Below are 25818 nucleotides of genomic sequence, written 5' to 3'. Positions count from 1 at the left end.
GATTTGCTTGCCGAAGATGGTTTCTTCCCTGCCAGCGAAATGCCCTTTGCATCAGTACCTCAGGGTGTTTTTGGAGTGGAAGGTAGGACAGGCCAGGCCCTGAGGTGGCACAGACAAGAACCTGGTCAGCGAGCCAGACTAAGGTTGTGCCGACACAGAAGACTCTGCAGACAATGGTATCTTTTTTTCTACGGGTATGGAGAAGTTCGAAGGCAAGCGAGAAAAACACCAAGAAGTGTCAACCCAGAGCTGTTTAAACACAGCCGTACTAGCTAGCAAAAAAAGAAAATCGAACAACGGAACTGATGCCCATGCACATTATCAGTAATAGGTGGAGCCACTGCACCTCATGACTTGAAGTCTTCTTCAAAGGAAAACAAGTGGCACACATCCAAGCCCAACACTAGATGGCAGGAGTATGCACACCACGTGTATCTACAGCTACACATGCCACAAACATTATGTTTTGGGTGAGGGGTAAAATTAGTACATCCACTGACTATCAGCGGATAAGGCACTGCTTACAGCTAGATGTAGGGGCTGATGCTGGAAGGCCCCAAAGACACCCCACCCCCTAATATGTTAATGAACGTCTGGCTTACATATGCCAGCCTTACTCAGCCATGTCCCTTGGGCTGCAGTAGTAACAAGCCAATTTACTTCTGGTCGTTTTGTACTCGGTGCTTTATTTTAAATATTCCGGGGCTCGCCTCAAGCCAACAGAAACAGTGAGAGTGCAGCACAATCCATTTGAAATCCAGGTATATTCCATGGCATAAGGAGACTGTAGTAGAACTTTAGGTGGACCGCTATAAGGGCGTTCTGCAAATTTGCGATTTGCAAAGTCCCACAGCATTGTATTTTTCTAGAGCCTCTTCATATTTCAGCGAATGAAATTAAGCTAAACAAGCAACCACTGTAGATTTCACAAAAGAAATAAACAAAGCCTAACATATGCCGAGATAACAGCTATTTATTTATTTATTTATTTGCTTGTTAAGCGCATGAATAAATTCCCGAAGGGATATCTCTGCGCTGGTGCTCGCATATTAGAGGGTTGCTGCAAGGATTAGAGCTGAGGAAGAGAACCTGAAAAATTTAAAGCATGGTAAACAAGTAGGTTTTCAGTTTCTTCCTGAATAGTTCCAGGCTCCTAGTCTGTTTTAGTTCAGTGGGCAGGGAGTTCCAAAGAATTGGCCCTCTGTAGGACAGTGCTCGGCCTCCCTGTCTGGCCCTTCTAATCTTTGGGACCTGAAGCAAGAGATGGTTACTGGACCGAAGTGTGCGGGCAGGGATGTAAGGCATGAATTTTTCTTTTAGATAGCTGGGACTGGTGCTAAACAGGCATCTGTGTATGACGTTACAGATTTTAAATTTGATGCGCTGCTTTACGGGTAGCCAATGGAGTTGGTGAAGTAAGGGACTGGACGGCGTTCTGGGAGGGGCGTTGAGGGCCAATCTGGCCGCCGTATTCTGTACGACCTGAAGTTTGTTCAGCTGTGCTTCATTAGCTGAGATGTATAAACCATTGCAGTAATCCATTCTGCTTATGATAAGGGTCTGGATGAGAGTCTTCCTATGGTTAGGGGGTAGAAACGGGAAGGCTCGTCTCAAAAGCCCCACCACATGGAGGCAGGCACCTGCCACTTGCGTGGTGTGCTCTTTAAGCAGGAGCGCTTGGTCTAATTTAACACCTAGATTTTTTGCTGTTTGTTTGGGCTTGGGGATGGGGCCAAGTTCCAGAGGCCACCAATCTGGGGACCAAAGAAGTGTGGCCCCTCCAAACAGCATGACCTCCGTTTTGGATACATTACATTGTAAAAAATTTTGAGCCATCCAATGTGCTACCGCCCTCATCCCGCTGGCAAATGATGATTGAGTTGCCGGCGTGAGGGTTTGGAAGGGGAAAAGCAGCTGGGTGTCGTCAGCGTATGATACAGGAGTAAATCCAAAAGATCTTATCAAATTAGCTAAGGGGGCCACGTAAATGTTAAACAGCGTGGGGCTGAGACACGAGCCCTGTGGCACACCCTTAGTTAGCTCTCTTGATGGTGATGAATGGGAGCCCAGTCTGACACCTTGGGTTCGATCAGAAAGGAAACTGTGCAACCACGATAGAGCTGTTCCTCCTACCCCTACGTTACTCAGTCTTTCGAGAAGGAGAGCATGTGATACCGTGTCGAAGGCAGCGGATAGGTCCAACAGCACTAGAATCACTGATTCCCCCCTGTCCAGTGACATCCTGATGTTGTCGGTCACGGAGAGGAGGGCTGATTCAATGCTGTGGTTGGGCCTGAAGCCAGATTGAGAGGGGTCCAGGCCCTCCGCTGCCTCGATGTAGTTAGACAGGTGGGTATTCACATGCTTCTCTGTAAGTTTACCAAGATAGGGTAGGAGGGAGATGGGCCTGAGGTTAGATAAATCAGACCAGGGCAGAGTGGTATTTTTCTGAATTGGATTTACAACTGCTTGTTTCCACTCAGCAGGCACCCGTCCTTCACCGAGGGATTGATTTATTATGATTTGTAGGAGTGGGCCAAGAAAGGAGTTGAGAGAGGCCATCATTCTTGCGGGTATAAGGTCGTTAGGGGAACCAGATTTTATATGGTTAGTTAGAAGGAGGAGATCGGTGTCGGATATAGGGGGAAAGGAAAGTAATGATATTGTTTTTTGTTGAAAGGTGGTGTTAGCGGAGCTAACAATGGGGGTGGGGCTGCAGATATTGGTAGAGGTGTTGTTCAAGATTTTATCGTAAATAAGGTTGATTTTATTCTCGAAAAACAGAGATATCTCTTCACAAAGTGGCAGTGAGAAATCATCCACGCTAACACATGCTGTAGGTTTCACAAAGGATTCGAGAATCTTATATAATTCCTTTGAGGAGTTGCCAGCCTCCGATATCTGCTGGGCCAGGCTAAATTTGCGCGCTGTTTTGATGTTTTTGTAGTATTTGGATTGTGCTTTTAAGTAGGCATTCTTATCATCTAGGAGGTGCGACCTCCGCCACTTTTTCTCCAACCTTCTACACCCTTGCTTCTCACTTCTTAAGGTATCTGTGTACCATTTTTCCTTTTTGTGGGTGGGGAATTGTTTGTGAAGTTTTAGCGGGGCTACTTTATCCAAGGCTTTCAAAAGAGATTCCTTGAAGCTGGATAGAGTATCTTCTACATTGTCAGTTGCGAAGGATAAGGGATTTTCCCAGACCTTCTGTAGTCCTTCAGCGGTGACTTTATGCCACTGACGCCGCCATATGGGGGGGAGAGTTTTATGGAGTGGTGGTTTGATAGCTATTGGAAGATCAAATTCTAATAAATGGTGGTCTGTCCAGTCCAGCTGAGAGGTGACTATGCCGGACAGGGTGGGGCAGTTAGAGAAAAGTAAGTCTAGTAAATGTCCCCCTTCATGGGTTGGATCGGAATTATGGAGTTGGAGCCCTAGAGCGGACATATCAGCAAGCAAGGCAGTTAGTCCTTCATGGGTCACCAAGCAGAGAAAGCAGCAGGTAGGTTATCTGAAAACTGCACTCCAGGTGAACTAGCTTTCTTCGGCATTCTTTCCCATCAAAACTCAATAAAAATATGGACATGTTCATCCTAAACCATTATGCATTGGTAAGTATGGACTCGATGTTAAAAGTATTTGTTTTAGCAAATATGGTGTAAGATAAATAGTAACTACTTATACAATGGGCACATAGGAAAATCGATAAACATACCTGGAAACTGATAGCTGTAACTTGGAGCAAACCCAGGATATCCTCTGCCATATGTTGCAACAAAATTTGGGTAACCTTGAATAATAAAAACACAAACGGACATTTAGAAAGTCTGGCAGGGATTTTTTTTAAAAACAGAAATACAAGGATATGTTGAGCAAAAAAACACAGCCTATTGCTACATCTCGCTGACGGCCAACAGGCAATCCAATAGCAAACTGCACATCAAAGTACTCCGCAGACGTTCACGATGCCACGGTTTGTGAAGGTGTCAAAGGGGTCTCTGCTGGTGCCCAGCAATGTCATTCACAGAGTACACGACTGCTAACGCGTGCATTCATGAAATTACTGTATGCAACCGGGAAAGGAGGCTTACCCTTACTCCAACCTTTACAGGGTAAATACAGTTTTTACTCCCTCTTCACTTCCAATGCCAGCAGCACCACGGGCCGCCTTCTCTCCTTAGGCGCCGCCACCGGCACGCACGCACTTTAGCACACACGGCAGCAGAGGAACGGACGGGCATGTTGCTTAGCTGGGAGAGTAAATGCCAAGTGCTAAGGCTAAGCACATCCCAGGTTTTCGGTGACATTTGAGGAGCTTACACTGAATATACTTTGCTTTAGAGCTATTGACAGTTGGAGATCAAGGTACTTCATCCCGAGAGACCAAAGGACAAAAGGTAAACGCGCGAGCACTAGACCCAGAAAGAACTGAAAAGCAGACATTACCACATGCTTTCTCTCCTTCCGAGAGAGAAACAAATTTAAAGAAACAAGTCACTTCAGAAGAAAATGTCGTCAAACATTTCAGGACATGAAACCATGTTAACCTTCTGGGTGATCTGTACTAAAGGTCCAGGGACGACCAACATTTATTCAGATGAGCACTACAGACATTCTTGGGAAACATTCATCCGATTATGTTACTGTACATTGTTTCCCAAGCATTATGTATCCGTTCGCATGTAAAACTTAGCCCTACGTATCTGCACAAAGGGTACGCTTTCCTTGCACAGTAGAAAATGCAACCTACACCAGTGGCGGCTCCTCCACTAAGGCGAGGAGTGTCGTCCCACTACTTTTTGCAGTGTAAAAAAAGGAAAAAGGAAATAATGATAACCTGAGGTTATCATTTTAGTTACCCCCATTGCGGCAAGTTTGTGGGATGGGGCGGGGATGCTCTTAGAGCAGGAGGAGGAGTGGTTAGGACTCCCTATGTGAGCAGGAGTACTTGGCCGACCCTCTTGGGCCGTCCAAACAGTCATGCGCATATACCGTGTTTCTCCATATAGGCTGCATTACAGTTTGCGTGGAGGACATGTCCAACCTTCCAGCCCCTGGCTGAGCGCCGTTTCATGGCGCTCAGACCAATCACGCTGCATTGTGATTAGCTGCAGGGTGTCTGGGATCCCTTGTGCTTCCTGTCTCCCTCCCCCAAGAAGCCAGGAAGAGGACGTAGGAAAGGCGGCCGGCCAGCAGGTAAAATATTTAAAACCTATTCCCCCGTCCCTTCCCCCACCCCGCTCTACTGCTGCTAACAGGTAGCAGCCACCGCTGCCTAGGACTACTCTTCACAAAAAGCCTCAAATGCAAGTCATACAGGAAGAGAGTAGATGCTACACTTAACAATGTGGAGAAGGGGTAATAAGTTCAACGGAAACACTGGTCAGCAAAGGTACCCAATAATACGGAGTGAAGCTAGGAGTCTTACTACAGACCAACTTCTGACAGCCTTAAGATGAAAGGTCAGGAGATCAAGATTGTGCTATGCACTTAGTAGGATTTTGGGAGGGGGGATGAGGAGGCGCATATACAAATGTCATCCTGGCCCTAGCTTGACCTTGGTCAGATCCCTGCTCCCACAGTATCAAATAAACAAGCCATCGCAGCGTATGCCCCAGGAGCTGGAATCACATTCCCTCCAACATTAGAACAGCACCAACCCTTCTACAATTCAGGAAGAAACTGAAACTCACCTCTTCGGCTAACACTACATCAGATAAGATTATGTTTCTCCTTTTTCACTAGCTCTAGCTCCTACTTCAGTCTCCTCCCCTTTATGCATCACCAGATGAGTTGTTTATAAGAGGCCTGCCCCTTGTACCACGCTCCATTGCTAGACAGACAAAATAAAAATATGTACATCTAATGACAGAACCAACAGCCGAAGCACAGGGAGGGTTATTTTGTATTGCAAGTATATTTATATACTGCTTACTATCCCTGTGGATGCGCTTAAGCCCCTTTATGGCAGGTAGAACAGTAGTCTGGAAACCACAGGTTAACGGTTAATCCAGTAATTGTTGGTTATTGGGATTAGTGCTCTGCTCTCAATTAAACTAGTCCATCTATTTAGATTTGGTTAGTTGGAGTTATTTGAGTTTGATCATTAGTGTGAGCTCATGAAAATTGTTGGCAGGATGTGTCAATGGAACATAAGAGATTGCAGGGCTATGGTATCAAAAGAGGTTGTGCTCTATGGGTAAGGTATGAGTACTTATCAAAAATAGGGTAATAGACAGTAAGGAAGACATGGATGCAGGAAAGTAGGCTATACTTAGAGAACAAGCATTGGAAATGCAATAGGTCTCGCCTTTGTTTAAGTTAAAGCTATTTGCTTTGCTAATGGTATTGTATTTTAGCTATGTGTTTTGAGTGTTTGTATGTGATATGTTGTACCTTTATGTTGGTTGAATTGTAATGTGTGTACTAGTTTAACGCATAGCATTAGGAGAAGAGCAGTGTTTAAGTTTTGGGACAGAATGAGTAGAAGAATAGCATGAGGGTTAATGAAGTATAGTGAGGGGAAAGTAGCATGAGGCAGAAGAAAATGTAGTGGGGAGAGTAGTATGAGGGAGAAGGAAGAAGGCGTAGAAGAGATTAGTGTGATTTTGAAGTAAGGAAAGTATGGAGAGCAGTATAAGGAATAAGGAAGGAGAGAGGAGTAGAGAGTAGTAGGAGGGATATGAAAGGAGTGTGAGAAGTAGAAGAGTAGTGTGAGGTAGCAGGAAAGTAAGATTACTTGCTTAGTATTAGGTATAATTAAGTAGATAGGAGTAGATGAGCAGTGTGAGGGAGATTGTAGTAGAAGGAGGAGGAGAAGAGCAGTGTGATGCAGCAGGACAGAGTGAGGAGGATAAGAGCAGTGTTCGTGAGAAGGATGGAGAGTGTTGGGGGGAAGAGCAGTGTGTGCTAGAAGGTTTGTGAGTGCAGATGAGAGTAGTATGAGGCATATGGATAGTAAGCACTAGTGCAACCTCTGGAGGGATCCCATGGGCACTGCTTGTGGTGCTGGGTGTGCCGCCATCCTCAATCCCATTACACTATTTTTTATATCTATAAAAACCTTTATAGTAGAATACATCCCTTCCTTACTATTATATTTATATTTATCTTAGTTTGTGTGGGAGTCTGTGTGGATTTACAGAGCACAAACTTTGTTTCAAGGCTACAGAGAGTTGTACAAGAGCAAGGAATGGTGCACTGCACCCTGAGCCCGCTGTATAGCGCCAAGAGACCACTTTGATGTTGAGGGCTAGCGCTTAAGAAATATCTTAAAATAGCATCAAATGACATCGGATGTGACCTGGACGTGCCCTTGCCTCGGTACACACCCAGTTACAATATTGAGAAGTCGAAAACTAGTCACTGATGTGGGTCGGGGGGGGGGGGGGGGGGTGTAAGACCTGTCAGGGTCCTGTGAGGTCACAGTCAGTGCGTACATGTCAGACAATAGCCCTAACCAACACAGTACAGTGTGGCCTGGAGTCTGCGTAGGGCACGTACATGTCAGACAATAGCCCTCACCAACATAGTACAGTGTGGCCCGGAGTCTGCTTAGGGCACGTGTTCAAGTGCATCCCCCCAAACAGGAAGGCAAATCTCCTCTATAGAACGTGTAATTGCAGTTACAGCATAGTTGCTTTGAAGAAGCTCACCAATTTAAGTAACACTGACTTCATTAATGAGGGCCAGGCCTGCGATGATATCACCTCCAAGCTACAATTGGGAAAGTTACTTACTTTCCAAACCAGGAAGCCTTATTTATAAAATAACTTCCAAAAGGAATGTTTGAAACACAAACTAAAAGTGCAGGTTCAAAACAGAGGCGACTAGTAAAATGTGCCCAAGATTAGAGGGTCCAGGTTGAATTTTAAGGCCATGATTTTAGCATAAAAAAAATAAACTGGTAATTGGCATCTAATCCAAAAAGCGGATTTATTAAAAGTACCGAAAGGCTGCGGCAATTTTAAAAAAACCCTTGTAAACCGGTCCTAGGATGCTTGTTTCCAGTCCTGGGAGGACCTGACTTGGCAGTTTGGGCTGGACTGTTGCCATGGGGCACAGGGTTAAGACAGATTTGCATATGGCTGGGTTCAAACTTGAATGGCATGGTGAGCAAAAAACGATGGATTTAGGCCCAGATCTCTGTACTGGGGTGAATGTATGACATTGTTCTGCATTCTTTCCATCAACTGTTGTTTTTGCCTCTATTTTTTTTTTTAGACTGATGTCACCGGACTTCTTAAGAGTAAAAATGATGCAGTTATTTCCCCTCCAGGCGTATTAGTCAGTGCTGATGTCTCTTGGAGTTGTAGAGCGAGTACGAGTTTGAGTGTGTATCAGGCCCATTCAAGGGTGGTGCCTATTTTAAGCCCCTCCTGACATTTTGAATAAGCCGGTGGGAGGTCACACATCTCAGTTTATGTTTTTGGAGCAGATGAGATATTATCAATATAAAGGAAGATGAAGCGTTTGTACCACCAGTTGTGTGGTTGTACACTGAAAAGGGCGGGTCACTGGGTCCTATGAATTTAGCAAACACTTTCATCCCCGAAGAGCAGCCCCTGCCCACCGAAAGAGAGAGAACAGAGGCAGGACACCCAACCGCTTACTATGTAAAATAACAAGTTAAAAAAAAAGCCATGCGCCCCCCCCTGGGGTGTAACGAGCTACGTGCCTGAAAATGTTTTCTTCATCACATATAGGGGGAAGTAGCCTTTCTCTCTCCTCATCTTTCTCGGGATATGCGATTCGTCTCCATGCTGGAAGCGCCCGTCAGTGAGACACTGGAGGCACCTCTGGGTGCGCACAGAATTATTTATCGGAAGTAATGTCGACACGTTGGACGGCCCGGTGGCGCACGAGGGAGATGGCAACAGGAGGACGCAGCGCCGCCTGGGGTCTGAAGAGGCGGTAGAGAGCCCGCCCAAGGTGCATTTTCCAAAAAGATGTTGGCCTTGTGAAAAGAAATAGTGCGTGTTGACTAATGAAGGAGACTGTCACGCTGCCCATAAAAGATCCAGTCCACCTGGGCATGGAAAAAAGTGGACAGGGTGGTAACCAGGAGGTACTAAAAAGCCTCCAGGACAATCATACCACCCCCATTTATCATATTTGGTGACGCAAAATGACGCACACCAATGAAAAACAAAGGCGGAGTACATAGTGAACTTTCCGAACCGTATTGATTCCAAGAAGCCCTCGCATGGCGAGGGCAGCGCATGCGCGCTGCTAGCGCTAGGCGAGACCTAATAATGCATGTAGGAAATGGTCATTCAATGAAAAGCAAAACAATCAATTTTAAGTCAAGGTCAATTATTCATGCAGGGATTTGGAACACAGTGGGAGGAGGCATTTTGGCATAGGATGTAATTTGAGGATGTAAAACGGGTAGATTTACGTGTGGGCAAGTGCAATATGTTGTTGCATCTTTGGTTTCAACTTTGGCTGTCAATGGTTTTGAAACTTTATACTTCAATATGTCATATTAATAGCAAAGATTATTCCTATTTTTTCACTCTGTCCTTGGCTCTTTCTAATGGGTGGTACTGTGTTGTGTGGTAAGGCTGGATGGCTGGTCCTGTGGGTTTGACAAGTGAGATTTAGAGGAGTGGCTCATCATTGTGATTTCTAGAAATAATTCTGTGATGTTCTGGCTCTCATCTGATCTTAGAGAGGAAATGCTAATAAGGGGATTGTGTGGATTCGGTTCTCTCTTGATCTTAGTGTGAACTGCAGGGGCAATGGTCTATCAGAAGTAAGGACAGGTTCGGCATGGCCCCTGTCTTTGTGACATAAGTCTGTGGGCCTGTACGAAAGCAATACAAGTATACATCTCTTGCACACTAATCACTGCCAATTCACTATTTACAAAGACTGCACAGTGTGCATGAGCTATTATTGACTGATAACTAACATGAAGTTTTTGTGTGGGGTGCCAGCAAGCATGGCCTTTACTCAGAAATAAGCAGTTCATACCTTGAAACCAATGCAGAAGAAGGAATTTCCTAAAGAACCAGACTATTATTTTATAACTGAGTTATGATAGCCTGATCCCAGACTGAATTGTTTTAAAAATCGGGAGAGAAGAGAAAAGTGATACAAAACATCTTAGTTAATATCCTGTCCGGATTACATTTTAAGATGACCTCCAGAGGTCGGGGGCTTCTGTTTGAAATGATGTGCTGCAGTCTACATTACAATTACCTATTGTTGAAATGTTTGTACAGACAGTAATATGTTCCAGAGATGGAGGAATACAAACTATCAGTTATGATTCCTAAACAGAACGTCCAGTTGCTTACACTGAAAAGACAAGCCATTGCCAAACTAGGAACTGGAGTCTTAGTTTTGGAGTATGCTTAATTAGGCGTTTGATGCAGGCACAATAGGTAGATCATTTCATCTTAAGGCTACGACTACTTGAAGACTAACTAGTACCTTAAATGCGTAGCGTCTGTGGTCAACAACACCAAGGACCAGAGGAGAGTTTGAGAATGCACAAAAAGTCTTTTGGTTTCTGAGACTCCGGCGTCTATGGCTAAGCCATCCTGAAATCAATCTGCTGATTTAGGAAGTCCATAGAGGGAGTACACCGTGCTGGTCATTTCCATACGAGCCGTTATTTACTCTGGTGGACCAATGCAACACCCTGGTCAGTTACTGGGAAAACGGAAATATAGCAAAAACAAATATTAATTTGAAAAATTAAGGTTAGAACTGCCCTTCAGATTCTCAAGAAACATCTCTATCACAGACGGCTGGAAGGTGGAGCAAAATGGCAACAGATTTTAACATGCCTGAATCTTCTGAAATCCTGCTGAACATGTTGCAAAAACACAATTACCATTGTGAACCTACAATAAGAACGTTGTCCTCTCCAAGTGGTAAACCTGGGGTTCTATGGCTCAGAATTTGTACATCATGTACTGATTATGCCTTAGGGTTGTTCCTGGGTACGGCTCAGAAACTTCCTGTTAAGCACAGTGGAAGGTACGCTCAACTGATATTGTAAAGCTACAGTTCAGGGTAGTCTCTTAAAAAATAAACAAGGACTAGAGCCTTCAGAAGACTATTTTAGAAGAGGCCATGTGTTCATATTTGGGTAAAACTAGGCAAACATAAGACAAGAAATAGGGACATATTTTTTTGCCCCCTCCCGAGTGATCTATGTAGAGGATCTAGGTGCCGCAAGATTTATTGCTGTGACAGAGCCTTTGATACCAATATTTAGACTGGAGGCAATAACGAGCCTTCTTAAGACGGCATTCTTGCCTAAGGGGGACAGTTTTCCTTGCTTTTCAGATTCCTTTTATCTTTTTTTAATATAAGACATAGTATCAACTGCATCCAAAGCAAGCACATCATGCTGTTCCATCCAATACTGTATGCATTATGTCCAATCCCATATGTGAATTTCATACATCTGAAAAAACGCCCGACCCCTTCCCCTATGTATTGTTTCCCACTCACACTACTCCTTTCCCATTACAGTCCTTCCACCCCTCCCCCACCACCCACGATTTTCTGGTGGTTTGAGAGCATCATTGGGTCTCCTCAGTTTCTCGATAATCCGTCAGAAATCTAGTCCAGTTTCCCTTTTGTGCTGCTAGCTGCCAAGACTATTAATGTACCCCTTACTGACCACTAGCCCTATAAACAAGAACTTGCACCTGCCTATATGAATGCCCACAAGGATATTTAGCAGGCCCACTTGGAATGGAAGAATTATTTTGCTCATCACTATCTCTGGAAGACTTGCTGCTCTCTTTTCTAAGAACCTCCGTATGACCCAGCATGACCACACAGTATGTACAAAATCTCCCCCCTCAGCCTCACATCTTAAAGAAAACCGGAGGTGAATCCCTTCTGAAAAGCCATAGCTGTTGTCTGGTGGATCAATAAGATAAAGTAATGAAAGGACTTAGTCTATCTGTGTAGTCGAGTCATCCGAAATTTGACTATTAGTGGTTGGGGTGGGCAGGGTCAGGAAGAAATGAAGGTGGGGGTTCTGGGTAAGTGTGCTTCAAATTCTAAATATGCCCTTCCACCACTCTATCTACTCCATTTCTCAAGTCTTGGCGCAAAAGGCTGATGCTGAAGGCTACCACCCCAGGTAAAGCTTAAAGCGGAGTCAGGAGATAATTCAGTCCCCAACAGTATCACATCTGTGGAGGGCGAGGGGCCGACACCTTCCGTTGAGGCCCTGGCCTGGGCATCCTCACTTGTAGTAGCACTTTGCATCGGTCTATCACCTCTGGTGAACTTGCCCTTTTCACTCTGAAGAGGGTTGGTGCCAGCCCTGCCTTCAAAGGATATGTGGAATGGTGTTACATAACCGAAGTACATATTATCCATAAGAAAGTACCCTAAGTGGAGTTTCCTAAAATTGAGATTCCTAAAAGAATGAACAGCATGGACAAACACTGACCTGGCACAATCCCACAAGCGAACGATGCAGGCTTTGTGTGAGTAAGCAGCTGGAAAACGTTTTTTGTGATGGAAACGTTTGGTCTGATGTTTTCAATGAGTGGTTTTGTCTTACTCTTCGGTATGGCAATTCTGAACTTCTACAAGTTAAACGCACTTCACAGAAAAAAAGCGTTGTGAATGACGCTGTTCAAAATATGACATCACTATACAAAACACTTGCACTTTCCAGCTGACAGCCCTTGATAAAGAGCATGCTACTGAGCTTAATTAATGGTTTTAGTGTAGCACGCTACATAGGTATTGCAGAGTGTCACTCATTGAATTTTATGATTAACCACCCTCCCGGACCACTGAAAGTAGGGAGCATTAAAATTATGGAAGTATCATTACTTGCATTCAAGGTATGACAATTGGCTACACTATTTACAAAAGAATCAAATCGGTATGCATTTTAAAGGGACAGGGATGTGTATGCAGAATTAATCATGGAATTCAGACAGTTCGGGAAGTGCTTTAACAATAGAGCAATTAGCAAAAATGTTTAAACATACGGCTTTGCCTCAGTTCTGTGCATCTGACAGATGAAAAAGTCGTGTTTAGAGCAAGAAGGGCAGCGCTATTGATTTCACAAGTTATTTTTGACACCTTTTCCATTTGGTCTTAAGATGAAACACCTAAAATCAATTAATTACTATTTCTTTTGAAAGTTTCTAAGGCCAAAGAGTAGCAAGAGATTGCTTCTACAGATGTTTTTTTACTATTACTACCTCTAATCGGCTAACGTGCAAGGTAGTAACTATTTTTACTTTGCATTGTTGTGTTTTAATACATGAGCCTCTATGGATAATAAAACGGTCTACCGATCCAGGTGAGCTGGTCAAAACGTATACTTAGGCAGGGGCATTAATCAACACTTGTTGCCCAACAAACGCATAAAACCCTTTCAGTTCAAATACTTCCCCTTACAACCTTTTTTGGATGTCTAATTGCAGAGGCTAACCTGTAACTGGAGGTGGAATGGGTAAAGAAGGAGGCGCTCAATCCCCCTCGGATTTCTTCTCTGAAGACCTACTTTTATATTTAAAAAAATTATCAAAACTTTAATCTGTGCTATTAAATGCTGCTGTCCTTCGAGAAAAGCTTGTGTTCTTCACAAAATGTCTTGGCTTCCATGCATCCTCAAAATCAAGACAAAGAAAAACTTCCCCAGCATACCAGACAAATATGGAAGCTCAAAAGACCAAGGTTCTAATCTCCAGCTTCATTGCAGAACATCCTGCAGGTCATGGCAGATGAAATCATAAATTTATAACACAACATTACTTCAATTTTCCTCTTCATTTGCCGCAGTGATGCCTAGCTCTGCTCGAATGAGCCAGAGGCAGATCTGCGCGGGGGAAATGGGCTGCCTGAATATCAATAGCACATTAACACCATGCCCATGTGGCTGCCTCATCAAGCCAAATTACGGTGAGGGCGACCTATCCCCCTCGTCTCCATTAGGTGCCAATCTCGTTTCACATTGGGTGCTGGACAATTTGCCTGCTTCAGTACTTCCGGAGAATGATCAATCTCACAGCAATTATCTTGTGTCACAAAAATATATATGGTTTTTGCTTGGATATTTTCACGCTTAAATCAGCTTCCCCCCTCCCTCCAGAAAAAGCATAAATTCAAATAAAAATATTTCAGTAACTCAATTAAACACCCGATTCACAATTTTATTCACAATGTCAAGTTTTTAGATACTGCTTAAATTGCAAGTTAGCCAATTTCTAAGCACTTCAAACTTAGGCAGGTAAGGTAAATGAGGCAGAGGGAAATGGAATAACTGGATAACTCAATTTGGTAAAGCAGAATAATCATAGCTACAAATAAAATCTCCCGATTCTACAGTCCATTATTGAGAGATTTGATAACATCTTAGGTCCTCTAAAAAATTGCAAATTGTTAAGAACTGAAAACATAAAACGCATTCCATGTGGTTGTCAAAAGGCAAGAACTAGAGTTTCTCAAAGAAACAGGGTTTAGTGAGCACGAATAAGTGATACTTAAGATTAAACCTATTTTACTCCTGGAAAAGCACAACAGGTGATAGGTCATCTAACAACCTGAATCGCCTTTGCCATTCAAGCACGTGCTTGATGAACGTCCCCATGAAAACCTTCTTTGAGGACTCTTATTCACGGGTTAGCTATTAAAAACAAAGAGCATTTACTCTTAGCAACTCAAGTTTACGGGTGTCTAACCTGATTGAGGATCCATCCGCAGTTTGTATTTTTTTTAGATCAAGTTGCCTAAAAATACAATTATTTGTGAAAATCAAATATATTTCTATACATTTATTTTTCTGGTGTAGTAGGAGTCTACTACCTTCTTACAGAGACAGCATAGAACATTCAATGTATGTTGCCCTCTCGGTGTACTGAAATTACTTAACAATATGATTCACGTGCTAGGTCTAGCACTTCCTCATCATTACTTCAATGAGAGGAACCCACATCCCTGAGACCACCTACTCAATTGCACCACTGAAGTCAAATCATCATGGATTTGTGGCACTCTAGTTTTGCTTAGCTAAGTCTTAATATCTTGAATATCCATAGTTGCCGAAGGGGATGTGCGCATTGAATCAATAATTTAAGGCTTGAAGGAAAGTTTGAAAGGGAAGGAGAGCCTTCATTCATACAATGGCATAGCCTCTGAGTAAGTTAGCTTGCTATTATTCTGTCCACTACGCCTATAAAGCTAACCGATTAGGATAGGAGATGAGCAAAGCACACAGTGAAAAAAGGTAAGGCCTCCTTACCTTTTACATGTGCCATTAGGACAAGACTGTCCATTCCCATCAGTACGTTGTGCCCTCGTAGCTATGACTGAAATGCCTCTAACCCTATCCAGATCAACGTACGTGTCTCCTGCTATATAATCAGCTACCACTTCCCAGATAGTGCTACAAGGAGAGAGATTTTTTCATTCACCACCAACTCGGGAGTCTGGCATTGTTTGCAATAAATGGATCGCAAAGTTCTAGACCAGTGCATTCACCACATCTCCTGAGTAACAAAGATGGCATCAGAAATGTTTTACTCTAAAGATTTAACAAACACTGACACTGCTTTGCAATTCACCCTGCGTCCAATTAGCATTTCATTGTATGCAGATGATATGGTCCTTTACACCACACACCCGAGCAGGAACCTAAACCCGCTCATTAGAGAGTACGTTCAGTATGAGCAATATGCTGGCCTCAGTGTCAACTGGGACAAGTCGGTGGGGATCCCACTCACCACCACTACCACAGAAACTGAGTTAGACTATCCCTTAAAATGAAGCACTGATCCAGTTAAGTACCTGGGGATATGGATCCACAGGGACCCAGACATAGTCATTAGGGAAAACTACGGAACAGCACTAACTAGACTGGAAGAGCAAGTGGATAGAGGGATTAAACTGCCTCTCTCCATGGCGGATAGAATAGCCCTCCAGAAGATGATTATCCTTCCTAGATTCCTATATCTGTTCTGGAACGTCCCTATTTGGCTGTCCAATGCATTCTTCGCTAAAATGCGCTTGGTGCTCCAAAGGCTGACGTGGGCCGGACGTCCAGCCAGAGTGAGTTGGAAAATCCTGACTCAGCCATATCATCTGGGCGGCTTTGAGGCACCTGACTTACAGTTATACTGCATTTGTGCGCAAGCCCAACATGCACATTATTGGACACGGCCCCATGATTACATACCACACGTCGCGGTAGAGCACGATGGCGTATCCCCGGGATCGCTACTGGCGCTACTTGCCGATCCTATACGTTCTGCCCCAAAAGACACGATACACACGGCAAAGAACACTTCAAGGGCGTGGCATGCGCTGGCGCGCAGAGCGGATAAATGGCCGATATATGCGCAGGCCCTCCCAACAGCCCAACACCCTAAGCTCACGGTGACGCAAGAGCCCAAAATGTAGACACTTTTAGAGGAAATGGGATTACATACCATGGGACGGCGTTCCCGCATAACACGTTCCTCAATTGGACAGACCCTGCCCTCTACGCACACCAGACTCCGAAGAAGTACTTCGCATATCTGCGCTTTCGGACGGGTATAAGGGCGCTATACAGCACGTTCCCTGAGGAACCGGAACAACTGGCGACACTACAGACACTACGTACAGCGCCATCACGCAGTCATTTAGTAACACGTCTTTACAACACGGCCCAACAAGAGCAGGTAGGGGAGGTTACGGCACCGAAAGAGATGGGAAAGACTACTGGGCACACCAATAGATGAACAAGACTGGCAGTACAGTTGCACACAGCTCACTCTTTTAACGTCTAATTGTAATCTACGATTAATACACTTTAAGTTCTTACACCAGGCCTACTACACGCCTGCACGGCTACACCGATTGGGACTTAGGGACACTGACTGCTGCCACCGCTGTGGCTCCACTGGCGCTGATTTTTTGCATGTGGCGTGGTCCTGTCGGGACCTACAAGCCTACTGGCACGCTGTCACGGATGGACTACAGACCATGTTGGCTAAACTCATCCCGAACACGCCTCAGACGTGTATACTGGGAATTCATAAGCTTAAACATGCCAGGCGCAGAAAGTTCCTGGTAGTGGCGCTACTGCTGGCGAAGCGCAGAATAGCGATTAAATGGGGCAGTAAGAGACCACCCCGATTCAAGGATTGGATCACAGACATGACATACTGCAAGACAACATTGGAGGCCTATGCTGAGGAGATACCACTGGCATCCAGACCAGAGACTTCTGGGAGCCACTGACGACATACTTACAGAACACACAAGGAAATACTTGAGGACTGGATGTTGTCCGGCTGTCCCGTTGCAGCACAACCTCAGATGTGTACAACTGATTCAACGCCCCTGAGATAGTTACGTAGTCGTGGACACGCGGGATGGAGGGAAGTAGGGGGGGAAAAAGAACCCACAAGGAATGTCTGTATATCCCTGTACAATGTTCGCAATGTCGGATCACATGAATACAACAATGTTTCTTTATGTGTCAACTGTATAATATGATCAAGGTGATATGTCAATGTATGCTTAGTATCTGTTGGTCGGATTGAAATTTTTTTTTTTTTAAATAAAAAGATTTAACAAACAGGATATAAATAACTCCAGTTCGTTTTACTTCTTAGTTCCTAGTTTCACTTTGTTCTGCTCGTTTAATTAACGCTGGGTAATACCTTTGAATATCAAGAGACATTCTAACAGCAGTTTGACATTATTCACAAAATAGCCCAAAGACCAGATACTCATTCTTTGTTCCTTGTGAGCTTTTTCAGAGACAGAAAATTCATGTTTTTCTCGAATTCACAAGTTATGATAACGTGTATGAACTAAGAGGGCATGTGTATTTGTACTCTTTGTGTTCTAAAGCTGGTGTTATCTGAGTAAGCAGCCATTCATTCCCCACGACCATCTGTACCCTGGGTCAGGCTAACAGGAACATGATCTACCTACTGGACGTGCCTATCGGACTCAAACAACACACCCTTCGACAAGGCACATATCTAGAGGTATATGTTTTTGGGCTATGAATTCCAGGGACAACTGCAACACAAAAGTAGTTTTAAAGGTGGAAAAAGTTAAGAATTCCCCCCACAATATCTTTTACAAAATGGCACAATATATTGAGATTTAAAACAACACACAATATACTACTGTAGTTTCTTTTTTACATATTACTATTCTACTAGTATAACTATTCATAATTATTAGTGAAAAATTGCCCTTTAATAGCACAGTGAGCCAAGAACATTAAGAATGTGTAAAGACGTGTGTAAAATTGTGTTCTGAAAGCAATTCTGGGAAACAAAATTGAAGAAAGCTTAACAGAGCATAAACAATAACCGATTGGGTTGTGTGTTCTTCCTCAAGGCACCTTAGGGAAAATGTTTGGCAAATGCTTCATTTCTAGGCACAACTTACCAACAACCATTGATAACTGAATAGGATTCCAAGAAGATTCTAAACACACGAACATTGTGATGAGTACACATGCATGGCCCATACAAAACAATTATCCCACTGTCAGTCAGCCCTGCACTGACTGTACTTGCATCATCTGGAAGAGACCTTGATGAACAGTCAACAGCGCAGATCGACACGATATGGTGTTGGGGAAGCGTGGCTACCACTCGGGAGCGTGGCAATGGATCCACTTTCCTTAGTCAAAAGCGCAAGAACTAGCCAATGTTCCACCGTCGTTGAGGCAGTGCTCAATATGTGCAGGTGGTGGGTGCAACCATTCATTTTCGGGGATCCATAGTTATTTTTCATCATCAGACTTTGGCCCACAACCCAAGACAGAAAGGGACAAAAGGAGAAAGCTAGGAGAAAAGGTACGAGAAAGAGTACAAACAGGAAAGAAGTCTAGGGTGGTGGAAGACTGAGGCATGGGTTGGAATCAAAACTAGGCAGTGTTGCTGTTTGGCAACTCCATTATTTTGTAATGCTGGAGGTAGGTCCCAAAGGAACACTTTGGACGTCTGCATTGTTTATTAGCAAATTAAGTACGTCTTGGCCCAGAGACAACCGACAGTGAGTGGCATAGATACATTTTGGTTGTGCAACCTCACTGGCCCTGCACAGTGCTTACAAATTGAATTGGAATCTAAATAAATTTAAATGATGAATAAGGCTCAACCAACAAGGGAAAGATCAAACCATCTACTTCAGGTGCAGCAAGATTAGCCTGATTAAAGCCCCTGTTTTCTGCACTGTGAAATCAGAATGCATGTGGTTTTCTCGCAGTGCTGGAAACCCGAAAGAGCTTATTCTGCGAACTTACATTGGTTGAAGCAGAGGTTCTGCTTATTTTAATCAAGGCTGAGTCGTCATTTTGTGTGGAAGCAGACAGGATGTCTGGTTATATCAAAATAAAAGGTTATGAAGAAATGTTGAAGAGCAGCAATTACCAACGTTATACCCCTGGTGCTGAGGGCCAATAATGAACATGGTGTCATTATGGTGCCAGTGTTGCCATGTGATTGCTGGTGCACCTGGTGTCAATGTCTGTGACGACAGGTAACATTCAAGAGCCACTATCCTCATGTCAACATCAGTCAGCCAGTGTGCCTGTCTTCAGTGGCCATGCCTCTATGTCAGCATCTATGTGGCAGCGCCACCTGTCAGTATCCATGGCACTTCATCTGTGGTTCGCCCATGCCCTCCCCCTTTCGCCCGGAGACCCTCCCTCTATAGAAGGGCACTGTTCCAGTATAGTGCACCAGTGTCATGATCTTAGTTGTAAGTATCCTTGGGTCACTCCCTCAGAGTCCCAGTGAAAGTCCCCCAAGCCAGTGTTCTAGATTTAGTGTTTATGCCACGTCTGTGTTATAGAGCCACTGTTCCCATGTCAGTATTAGTCTTGCATCAATATTACCTGTGTCACTGTCGTTCTTGAGTCAGTGGTTGTTTCCACCGTATAGTCTAGTGACAGTGGGCAATTGCCTGTGTCTGTCTCAGTGCCCCATGTTAGTGTCCTAGTGTCAGTGGCACTGTCACTGTATCCAACTATCTATACCCCGCCACTATGTCATCTAGCATACCATGAAAAAAATCGGCCTTTTTGGAGGGTGCAAGGTCCTTTGATGCAGCATTGTGTATTTACTGGCAGTCTTCACTGTGTTTTGGTTCTCTATATTGTCTTCAAAAGTATTTCTACAGTTTTCCTACGAATTTTAAAAAACTAGAATCTTGGATGGAAAAAATTATTAGGCGTCAGGAGGGGAGTGGACTGGTGTGGGATCCAGGAGGAAGCCCTATTTGAAGCCTGGGGATGCCCTGACTTGTTTAGTAAAGTGTGGGGTAAATGGTTTAATATGCTGCCACTATGATGATCTGCCTTCATTTTATTTTATGACTGTTTAATGCTGCCACTATGATGATCTGCCCTCATTTTATTTTATGTAAGATTGTATTTAAGGACTGGACTGCCATGGCCAACCCCGATGGGCCGCCCATTGTCTTGTCAACTGTATGCATTGTCATGCCTTTCTTACTGATTAATGATCTGCTACCAATGAATTTCCATGTTGTAACAAATCCAATAAAGTTGATTATCAAAAAAAAATGATTAGGCGTCTGATATTTATCAGTCATTCCAAGCAAGTCACTCTGATTGGATATTCAAAATGTTAAAAGGCTTTTTTGTGCAGTGCAGCTCCTCTACAGGGACTTCTGCGTGCTGCCCTGCCACCCGTGAGGCGCCACATAATGCCCATGCCTCGGCACACACTGTGCTGATTATTTGACCGAGCATTGTTCATGAAAACGAGGCTTTTGTGTTTTCATAAACACTTCTGGTGTGCAGGTCAGCGCTCTCAGCCTCATCTCCAGGCTCAGGATGATAGGAGCAGGACGAGGGGGGTGGTGGGGCTGAGCGACGGTCCATCTGCAGAGTGTTGTTTAAAAACACCTCGCTCTGTAGGCAAGTGTCTGGATTGAGTATGTGAGGGGCGTAGTTCAACCACGATCCCATAACACACGCACAATATATTTTATTTAGCAGACCTTGCCTCGGGCATCACAATATATCTGCTCAAATGTTGCTGTCAATGCATCCTTGAGGCCAATGAGAAGCTAGACAGAGCAACAGTGACAGGATCCCAAGAACTGAGCTTCCACAAGCTGCGTGGGGGCTTCAGACGGGTCTTCCCATATGTGATCTTGTCCTCGCTGCTCTGCCACACTCTTCGTCAGGAATTATGGCAAAATGCTGGCGCTGGTATACTGCTGGCAACCATGTCAGACTGCAGGCGGGAGGTCTGGCTGGGAACGCAAACCATGAAAAAATGCTGGCTCTTATATCCTGAACTTGGGTAATTTTGACACAAGAGTCACCCATGGTGCATGGGAAGTGACAATGGCAGAATTCGGGCACTAGCATATAGTATGTAATGATTGGCAATAGGGGTACCCATGACAAAATTCTGGCACTGGCACACCAGAGGCAATTCTTAACATTTAGGGGGAAACTAAAGCAATTGTTTAAAAAAAATGAGGTGATTCTGTGGAAAGTATAACGCTCCACCACTTTCAGAGACACCAGCCATCGCTGTCTTTCTGAAACCCCTGAATAACACAAAGCCTCAGTCATCTGATTGAGTCCAATAACAGCTACCTAAGTAACTGAAGCTCTGTTTTACTGCCACATCTGCCTAAACATATTATCTTAAATGTGACATGAAGCTACTGAAAGAGGCAATTCAGTTTATTACCTAATCCATGTTGAAAGAGAATCTTGAGATGCTTCCTAAAAAGGTACAAGCTTATTGTGTGCCATATGACTGGAAGATCAAATGTAGACTTTATATTCATTTAGGAGAAACTGTGGAGACATGTTGATCATATCATCCCTTAAAGTCACAGGTTCAATTAATAGTACTAGCAGCTCTATGAACTACGTTCTTGAAACCAGAAGAGTACTACTGTGATCTTACTCTCTCTCAGTGGCTATGCCAATTTCTGCTACATTGCTCGTGCTGTAGAGGCATGTACTGTTGACATTTGTCCAAAAGTTTTAAAGTTTTTGCCAAAAGAGTTTAACATTGGGTTAAACAGAGGCCAGTCCAGTCTTGAGCACAGTCTGTTTACAAGAGAATTTATTTTCACTCAAAGAATTGAAATTTTGCTATTCTGTCAAAACTTGTCTATAGTTATGGAATGGGCAATTCTTACTAAGGAAAAGCATGGAGACATGCAGAATTGTCTATTTTAATCTTCCTTGACAAGTACTTTTGTGCCATTAGCAAACTTTTGTTGTCTTAAAACAATCTGATCAGAAGTACACATAGGAGGGACTTTAGATTGGGGAGGGGGTAGGTATAGTTAGCCTTATGGTAAAGCCAATGAACCAGTGTAATCTATGGACATTCCTGAACTCCATGTATGCTACTAACTCAGGATTTAAAAACAAACTTTATAAAAACAAGTAAGAACAAGTGCTATCAAAGCCAGGAGGTCTTGCCTAAGTGTGAGCTATTAGCTATGACAATGGGGTGGGAATAATAAACGTGAGCGGATAAGGGCGGGGGTGGCAAAAGTGAGGGCAGGGGTGTGGATGGCAAACGGAGGGCACGGGAGAGAAGACAAATGAGAGGGCAGGGATTGGGATGGCAAACGAGAGGGGTGGGGATGGCAAACGGGAGGGGTGGGGATGGCAAACGGGAGGGCAGGTGGGGCTGGCGAACGGGAGGGCAGGTGGGGATGGCGAACGGGAGGGCAGGTAATTGGTGGAGAGCAGGATGTTAAAAAAAAAAGTGCTATGTAGCAGCCAGAGCTCTGTTGAAAGCAAAACGGACGTTGGGGATAAAAGCAAAACTGCAGATAGTGATAAAAGCAAAACGGGTGGAGGACGAGTGGGAGGTAAGGATAAAAGTAAAACAAATGGTTAGGGATAAAAGCAAAACAGACGGATAGGGAGAAAAGTAAAATGGATCGAGAGAGGGCGGGCTTCAGATCTAACAGCAAAAGACAGGGGCAGGAGGGCTTCGGGGATGAAAGCAAAAAGGACAGAAGGCGGGCGAACTTCAGGGATAAAAGCAAAACTTCGAAGGCGGGCTTCAGGGATAAAAGCAAAACGGACAATGAGAGGAAGGGCGGGTTTCAGGGGTAAAAAAAGAAAACCGGGCAGAGGGAGAAGGGCAAGCTTCAAGGAAAAAAAGCAAAACGGAGAGGAAGGGTGGGCGGGCTTCAGGGATAAAAGTAAAACTGAGAGGAAGGGTAGGCGGGTTTCAGGGATCGAAGCAAAACGGAAGGAGGGCGGGCTTCAGGGATCAAAGCAAAAACTTAAGGAGGACAAGCATCAGGGATAAAAGCAAAAACCGAAGGAGTGCAGACTTCAGGGACAAAAGCAAAACGGAAGGAGGGCGGGCTTCAGAGATGAAAGCAAAACGGAAGGAGGGTGGGCTTCAGGGATCAAAGCAAAACGGAAGGGGGGCGGGCTTCAGGGATCAAAGCAAAACGGAAGGAGGGTGGGCTTCAGGGATCAAAGCAAAAACGGAAGGAGGGCAGGCTTCAGGGATAAAAGCAAAAAGGAAGGAGGGCAGGCTTCAGGGATAAAAGCAAAACTGAAGGAGGGAAGGCTTCAGGGATAAAAGTAAAACGGAAGGTAGGGCGGGCTTCAGGGATCAAAGCAAAACGGAAGGAGGGCGGGCTTCAGAGATGAAAGCAAAATGGAAGGAGGGTGGGCTTCAGGGATCAAAGCAAAACGGAAGGGGCGGGCTTCAGGGATCAAAGCAAAATGGAAGGAGGGTGGGCTTCAGGGATCAAAGCAAAAACGGAAGGAGGGCAGGCTTCAGGGATAAAAGCAAAAAGGAAGGAGGGCAGGCTTCAGGGATAAAAGCAAAACTGAAGGAGGGAAGGCTTCAGGGATAAAAGTAAAACGGAAGGTAGGCCGGGCTTCAGGGATAAAAGCAAAACGGTCAGGGATAAAAGCAAAACGGAAGGAGGGCTTGCTTCAGGGATAAAAGCAAAACGAAAGGAGGGTAAGCTTCAGGGATAAAAGCAAAACAGAAGGAGGGCTTGCTTCAGGGATAAAAGCAAAACGGAAGGAGGGTAAGCTTCAGGGATAAAAGCAAAACGGAAGGGGGCGGGCTTCAGGGATCAAAGCAAAACAGAAGGAGGGCGGGCTTCAGGGATCAAAGCAAAACAGAAGGAGGGCGGGCTTCAGGGATAAAAGCAAAAAGGAAGGAGGGCAGGCTTCAGGGTTAAAAGCTAAATGGAAGGAGGGCGGGCTTCAGGGTTAAAAGCAAAACAGGCAATGGGAGGAAGGGCGGGTTTCAGGGGGAAAAAAAACGGACAGAGAGAGAAGGGCAAGATTTAAGGACAAAAAGCAAAACTGAGAGGAAGGGTAGGCGGGCTTCAGGGGAAAAAGGAAAACAGAGGGAGGGTGAGCGGGCTTCAGGGATAAATGAAAAGCTACTGGAACAAGTCCGTCAAGAGTTACAGGCAGAGTAAAGCAGCCCATGGAAAATGTGCCTTATTAAACAACTGACTGACAGCCTTTCTTGCAACAAGCCTATGTGGTTTTGATCTACTCTGAACAAGAAACCCACCTCTCCCTGAAATACGAGGGCAGTGAACTCCGTTTAAAAAAAAAAAATAGTCGGCCCCCTTCACATTGCACAGGACAGTTTTCTACACTACAAACCTCTCTAGAAGGCAGAGGGACGACGGGCACGGCCCGTGAAAGCCGCACAGGAACCATCAACAATCTAAACTGTAATATACTGTGAAGTGATCCATCGAGGAATAAAGGGCTTGACCCTTAGGAGGGGACGTAATGTACTACAAAGAACACTGATGAGAAGGATTACAGCAAACGCTTCTTAACTGCTGGCAGAGGCCGTCCGAGCAGCACGCTGGCACTGTATTTAGATCAGAACCGTTGGCAAGCTCGGATTCCATTATCTTTCAAAGCTAACACCTTCCCATGAAGTTGTGCTTTTGGCTGAGCTGCATCCTGCTCCCATTTGAGCAGATTATCATCAACCCTTCCAAGTGCTGGGCCTGGGCTGGTCTTGAAGCAGTTTGGGTTTGTACAGTGGAGTGGTGTGGCTCACTGGTTAGAGGCGGCAGACCCGGAAGCAGAGGTCGGCCCGGGACCAGGGTTCGATTCCCGACACGGCAGGGTCTTATGCCATGGTCAGCGGACTCGATAATTCTCGCCTCGGTGCCTACTCCAACCATGGGTCCCACTCAGCAACCCTGGGCAATAGCTTGCTTAATCTCTACTAACGGCCCCATCAGCGCCGGGGATGCTTGTCTTCACCTTGGAGATGCTCAGGAGGGACCATCTCACAGGGAAAGCCAGGATGGGTTCCTCAGCGGTATACAGCGCCGGGACGCCCCTTTGCTGGGGCAGCTGTGCGCTTTACAAGTATACGACATTTGACATTTAACATTTAACAGCCTTATTAACTAATCTTAGCAGACAGGATTCAGCCACCTGTGCCTAAATAGGATGTACATGATTATTGAATTACAGCCTGTGAGTACAACACTTCAAGTTCGGACCAATTCGAGGATGTCGAGCCTGAGAATGAAAAATGTATCCCTACAAGTCAGTCACGCGTTACAAGCAGGTAGACTTTGCACGCTACACATTAGGGGGATACAGTGAACAGCTAGGCATGTGTATGGTCTAATTTCGCAAAGTAAATACAAATGTGAGCATTCACAACTTTAACATCGCTTTGTATGCAACAAATATTTTTCCCAATGAATATTTTCCATAGATTTTAGCCTTAACTTCTAATCTTCTGGCAAAAAATCCTGAAACTGTTGATTACATACCACTTGGCAGAGTATACCTTGGACCCCATCAGCAGTATGGTAAACTGGGTGGTT

At 44.6% G+C, this 25818-nt stretch overlaps 1 protein-coding gene across 7 annotated transcripts in view; it reads right to left on the bottom strand.

The window, feature by feature from the left end:
• MSI2 (musashi RNA binding protein 2) overlaps positions 1–25818 on the bottom strand; it is a 1814765-nt gene that overhangs the window by 373515 nt on the left and 1415432 nt on the right. For all 7 annotated transcript variants that reach the window (XM_086954835.1, XM_086954834.1, XM_086954839.1 and 4 more), the window contains exon 10: positions 3716–3790. In XM_086954835.1, the coding sequence (XP_086810961.1) occupies positions 3716–3790 (75 nt within the window). The remainder of the gene's footprint in view (positions 1–3715; positions 3791–25818) is intronic.

This window comes from Lissotriton vulgaris, chromosome 2_1 (genome assembly GCF_964263255.1).
Source record: "Lissotriton vulgaris chromosome 2_1, aLisVul1.2, whole genome shotgun sequence".
Taxonomy (NCBI): Eukaryota; Metazoa; Chordata; class Amphibia; order Caudata; family Salamandridae; genus Lissotriton; species Lissotriton vulgaris.
This window is presented reverse-complemented; position numbering and strand designations above follow the sequence as displayed.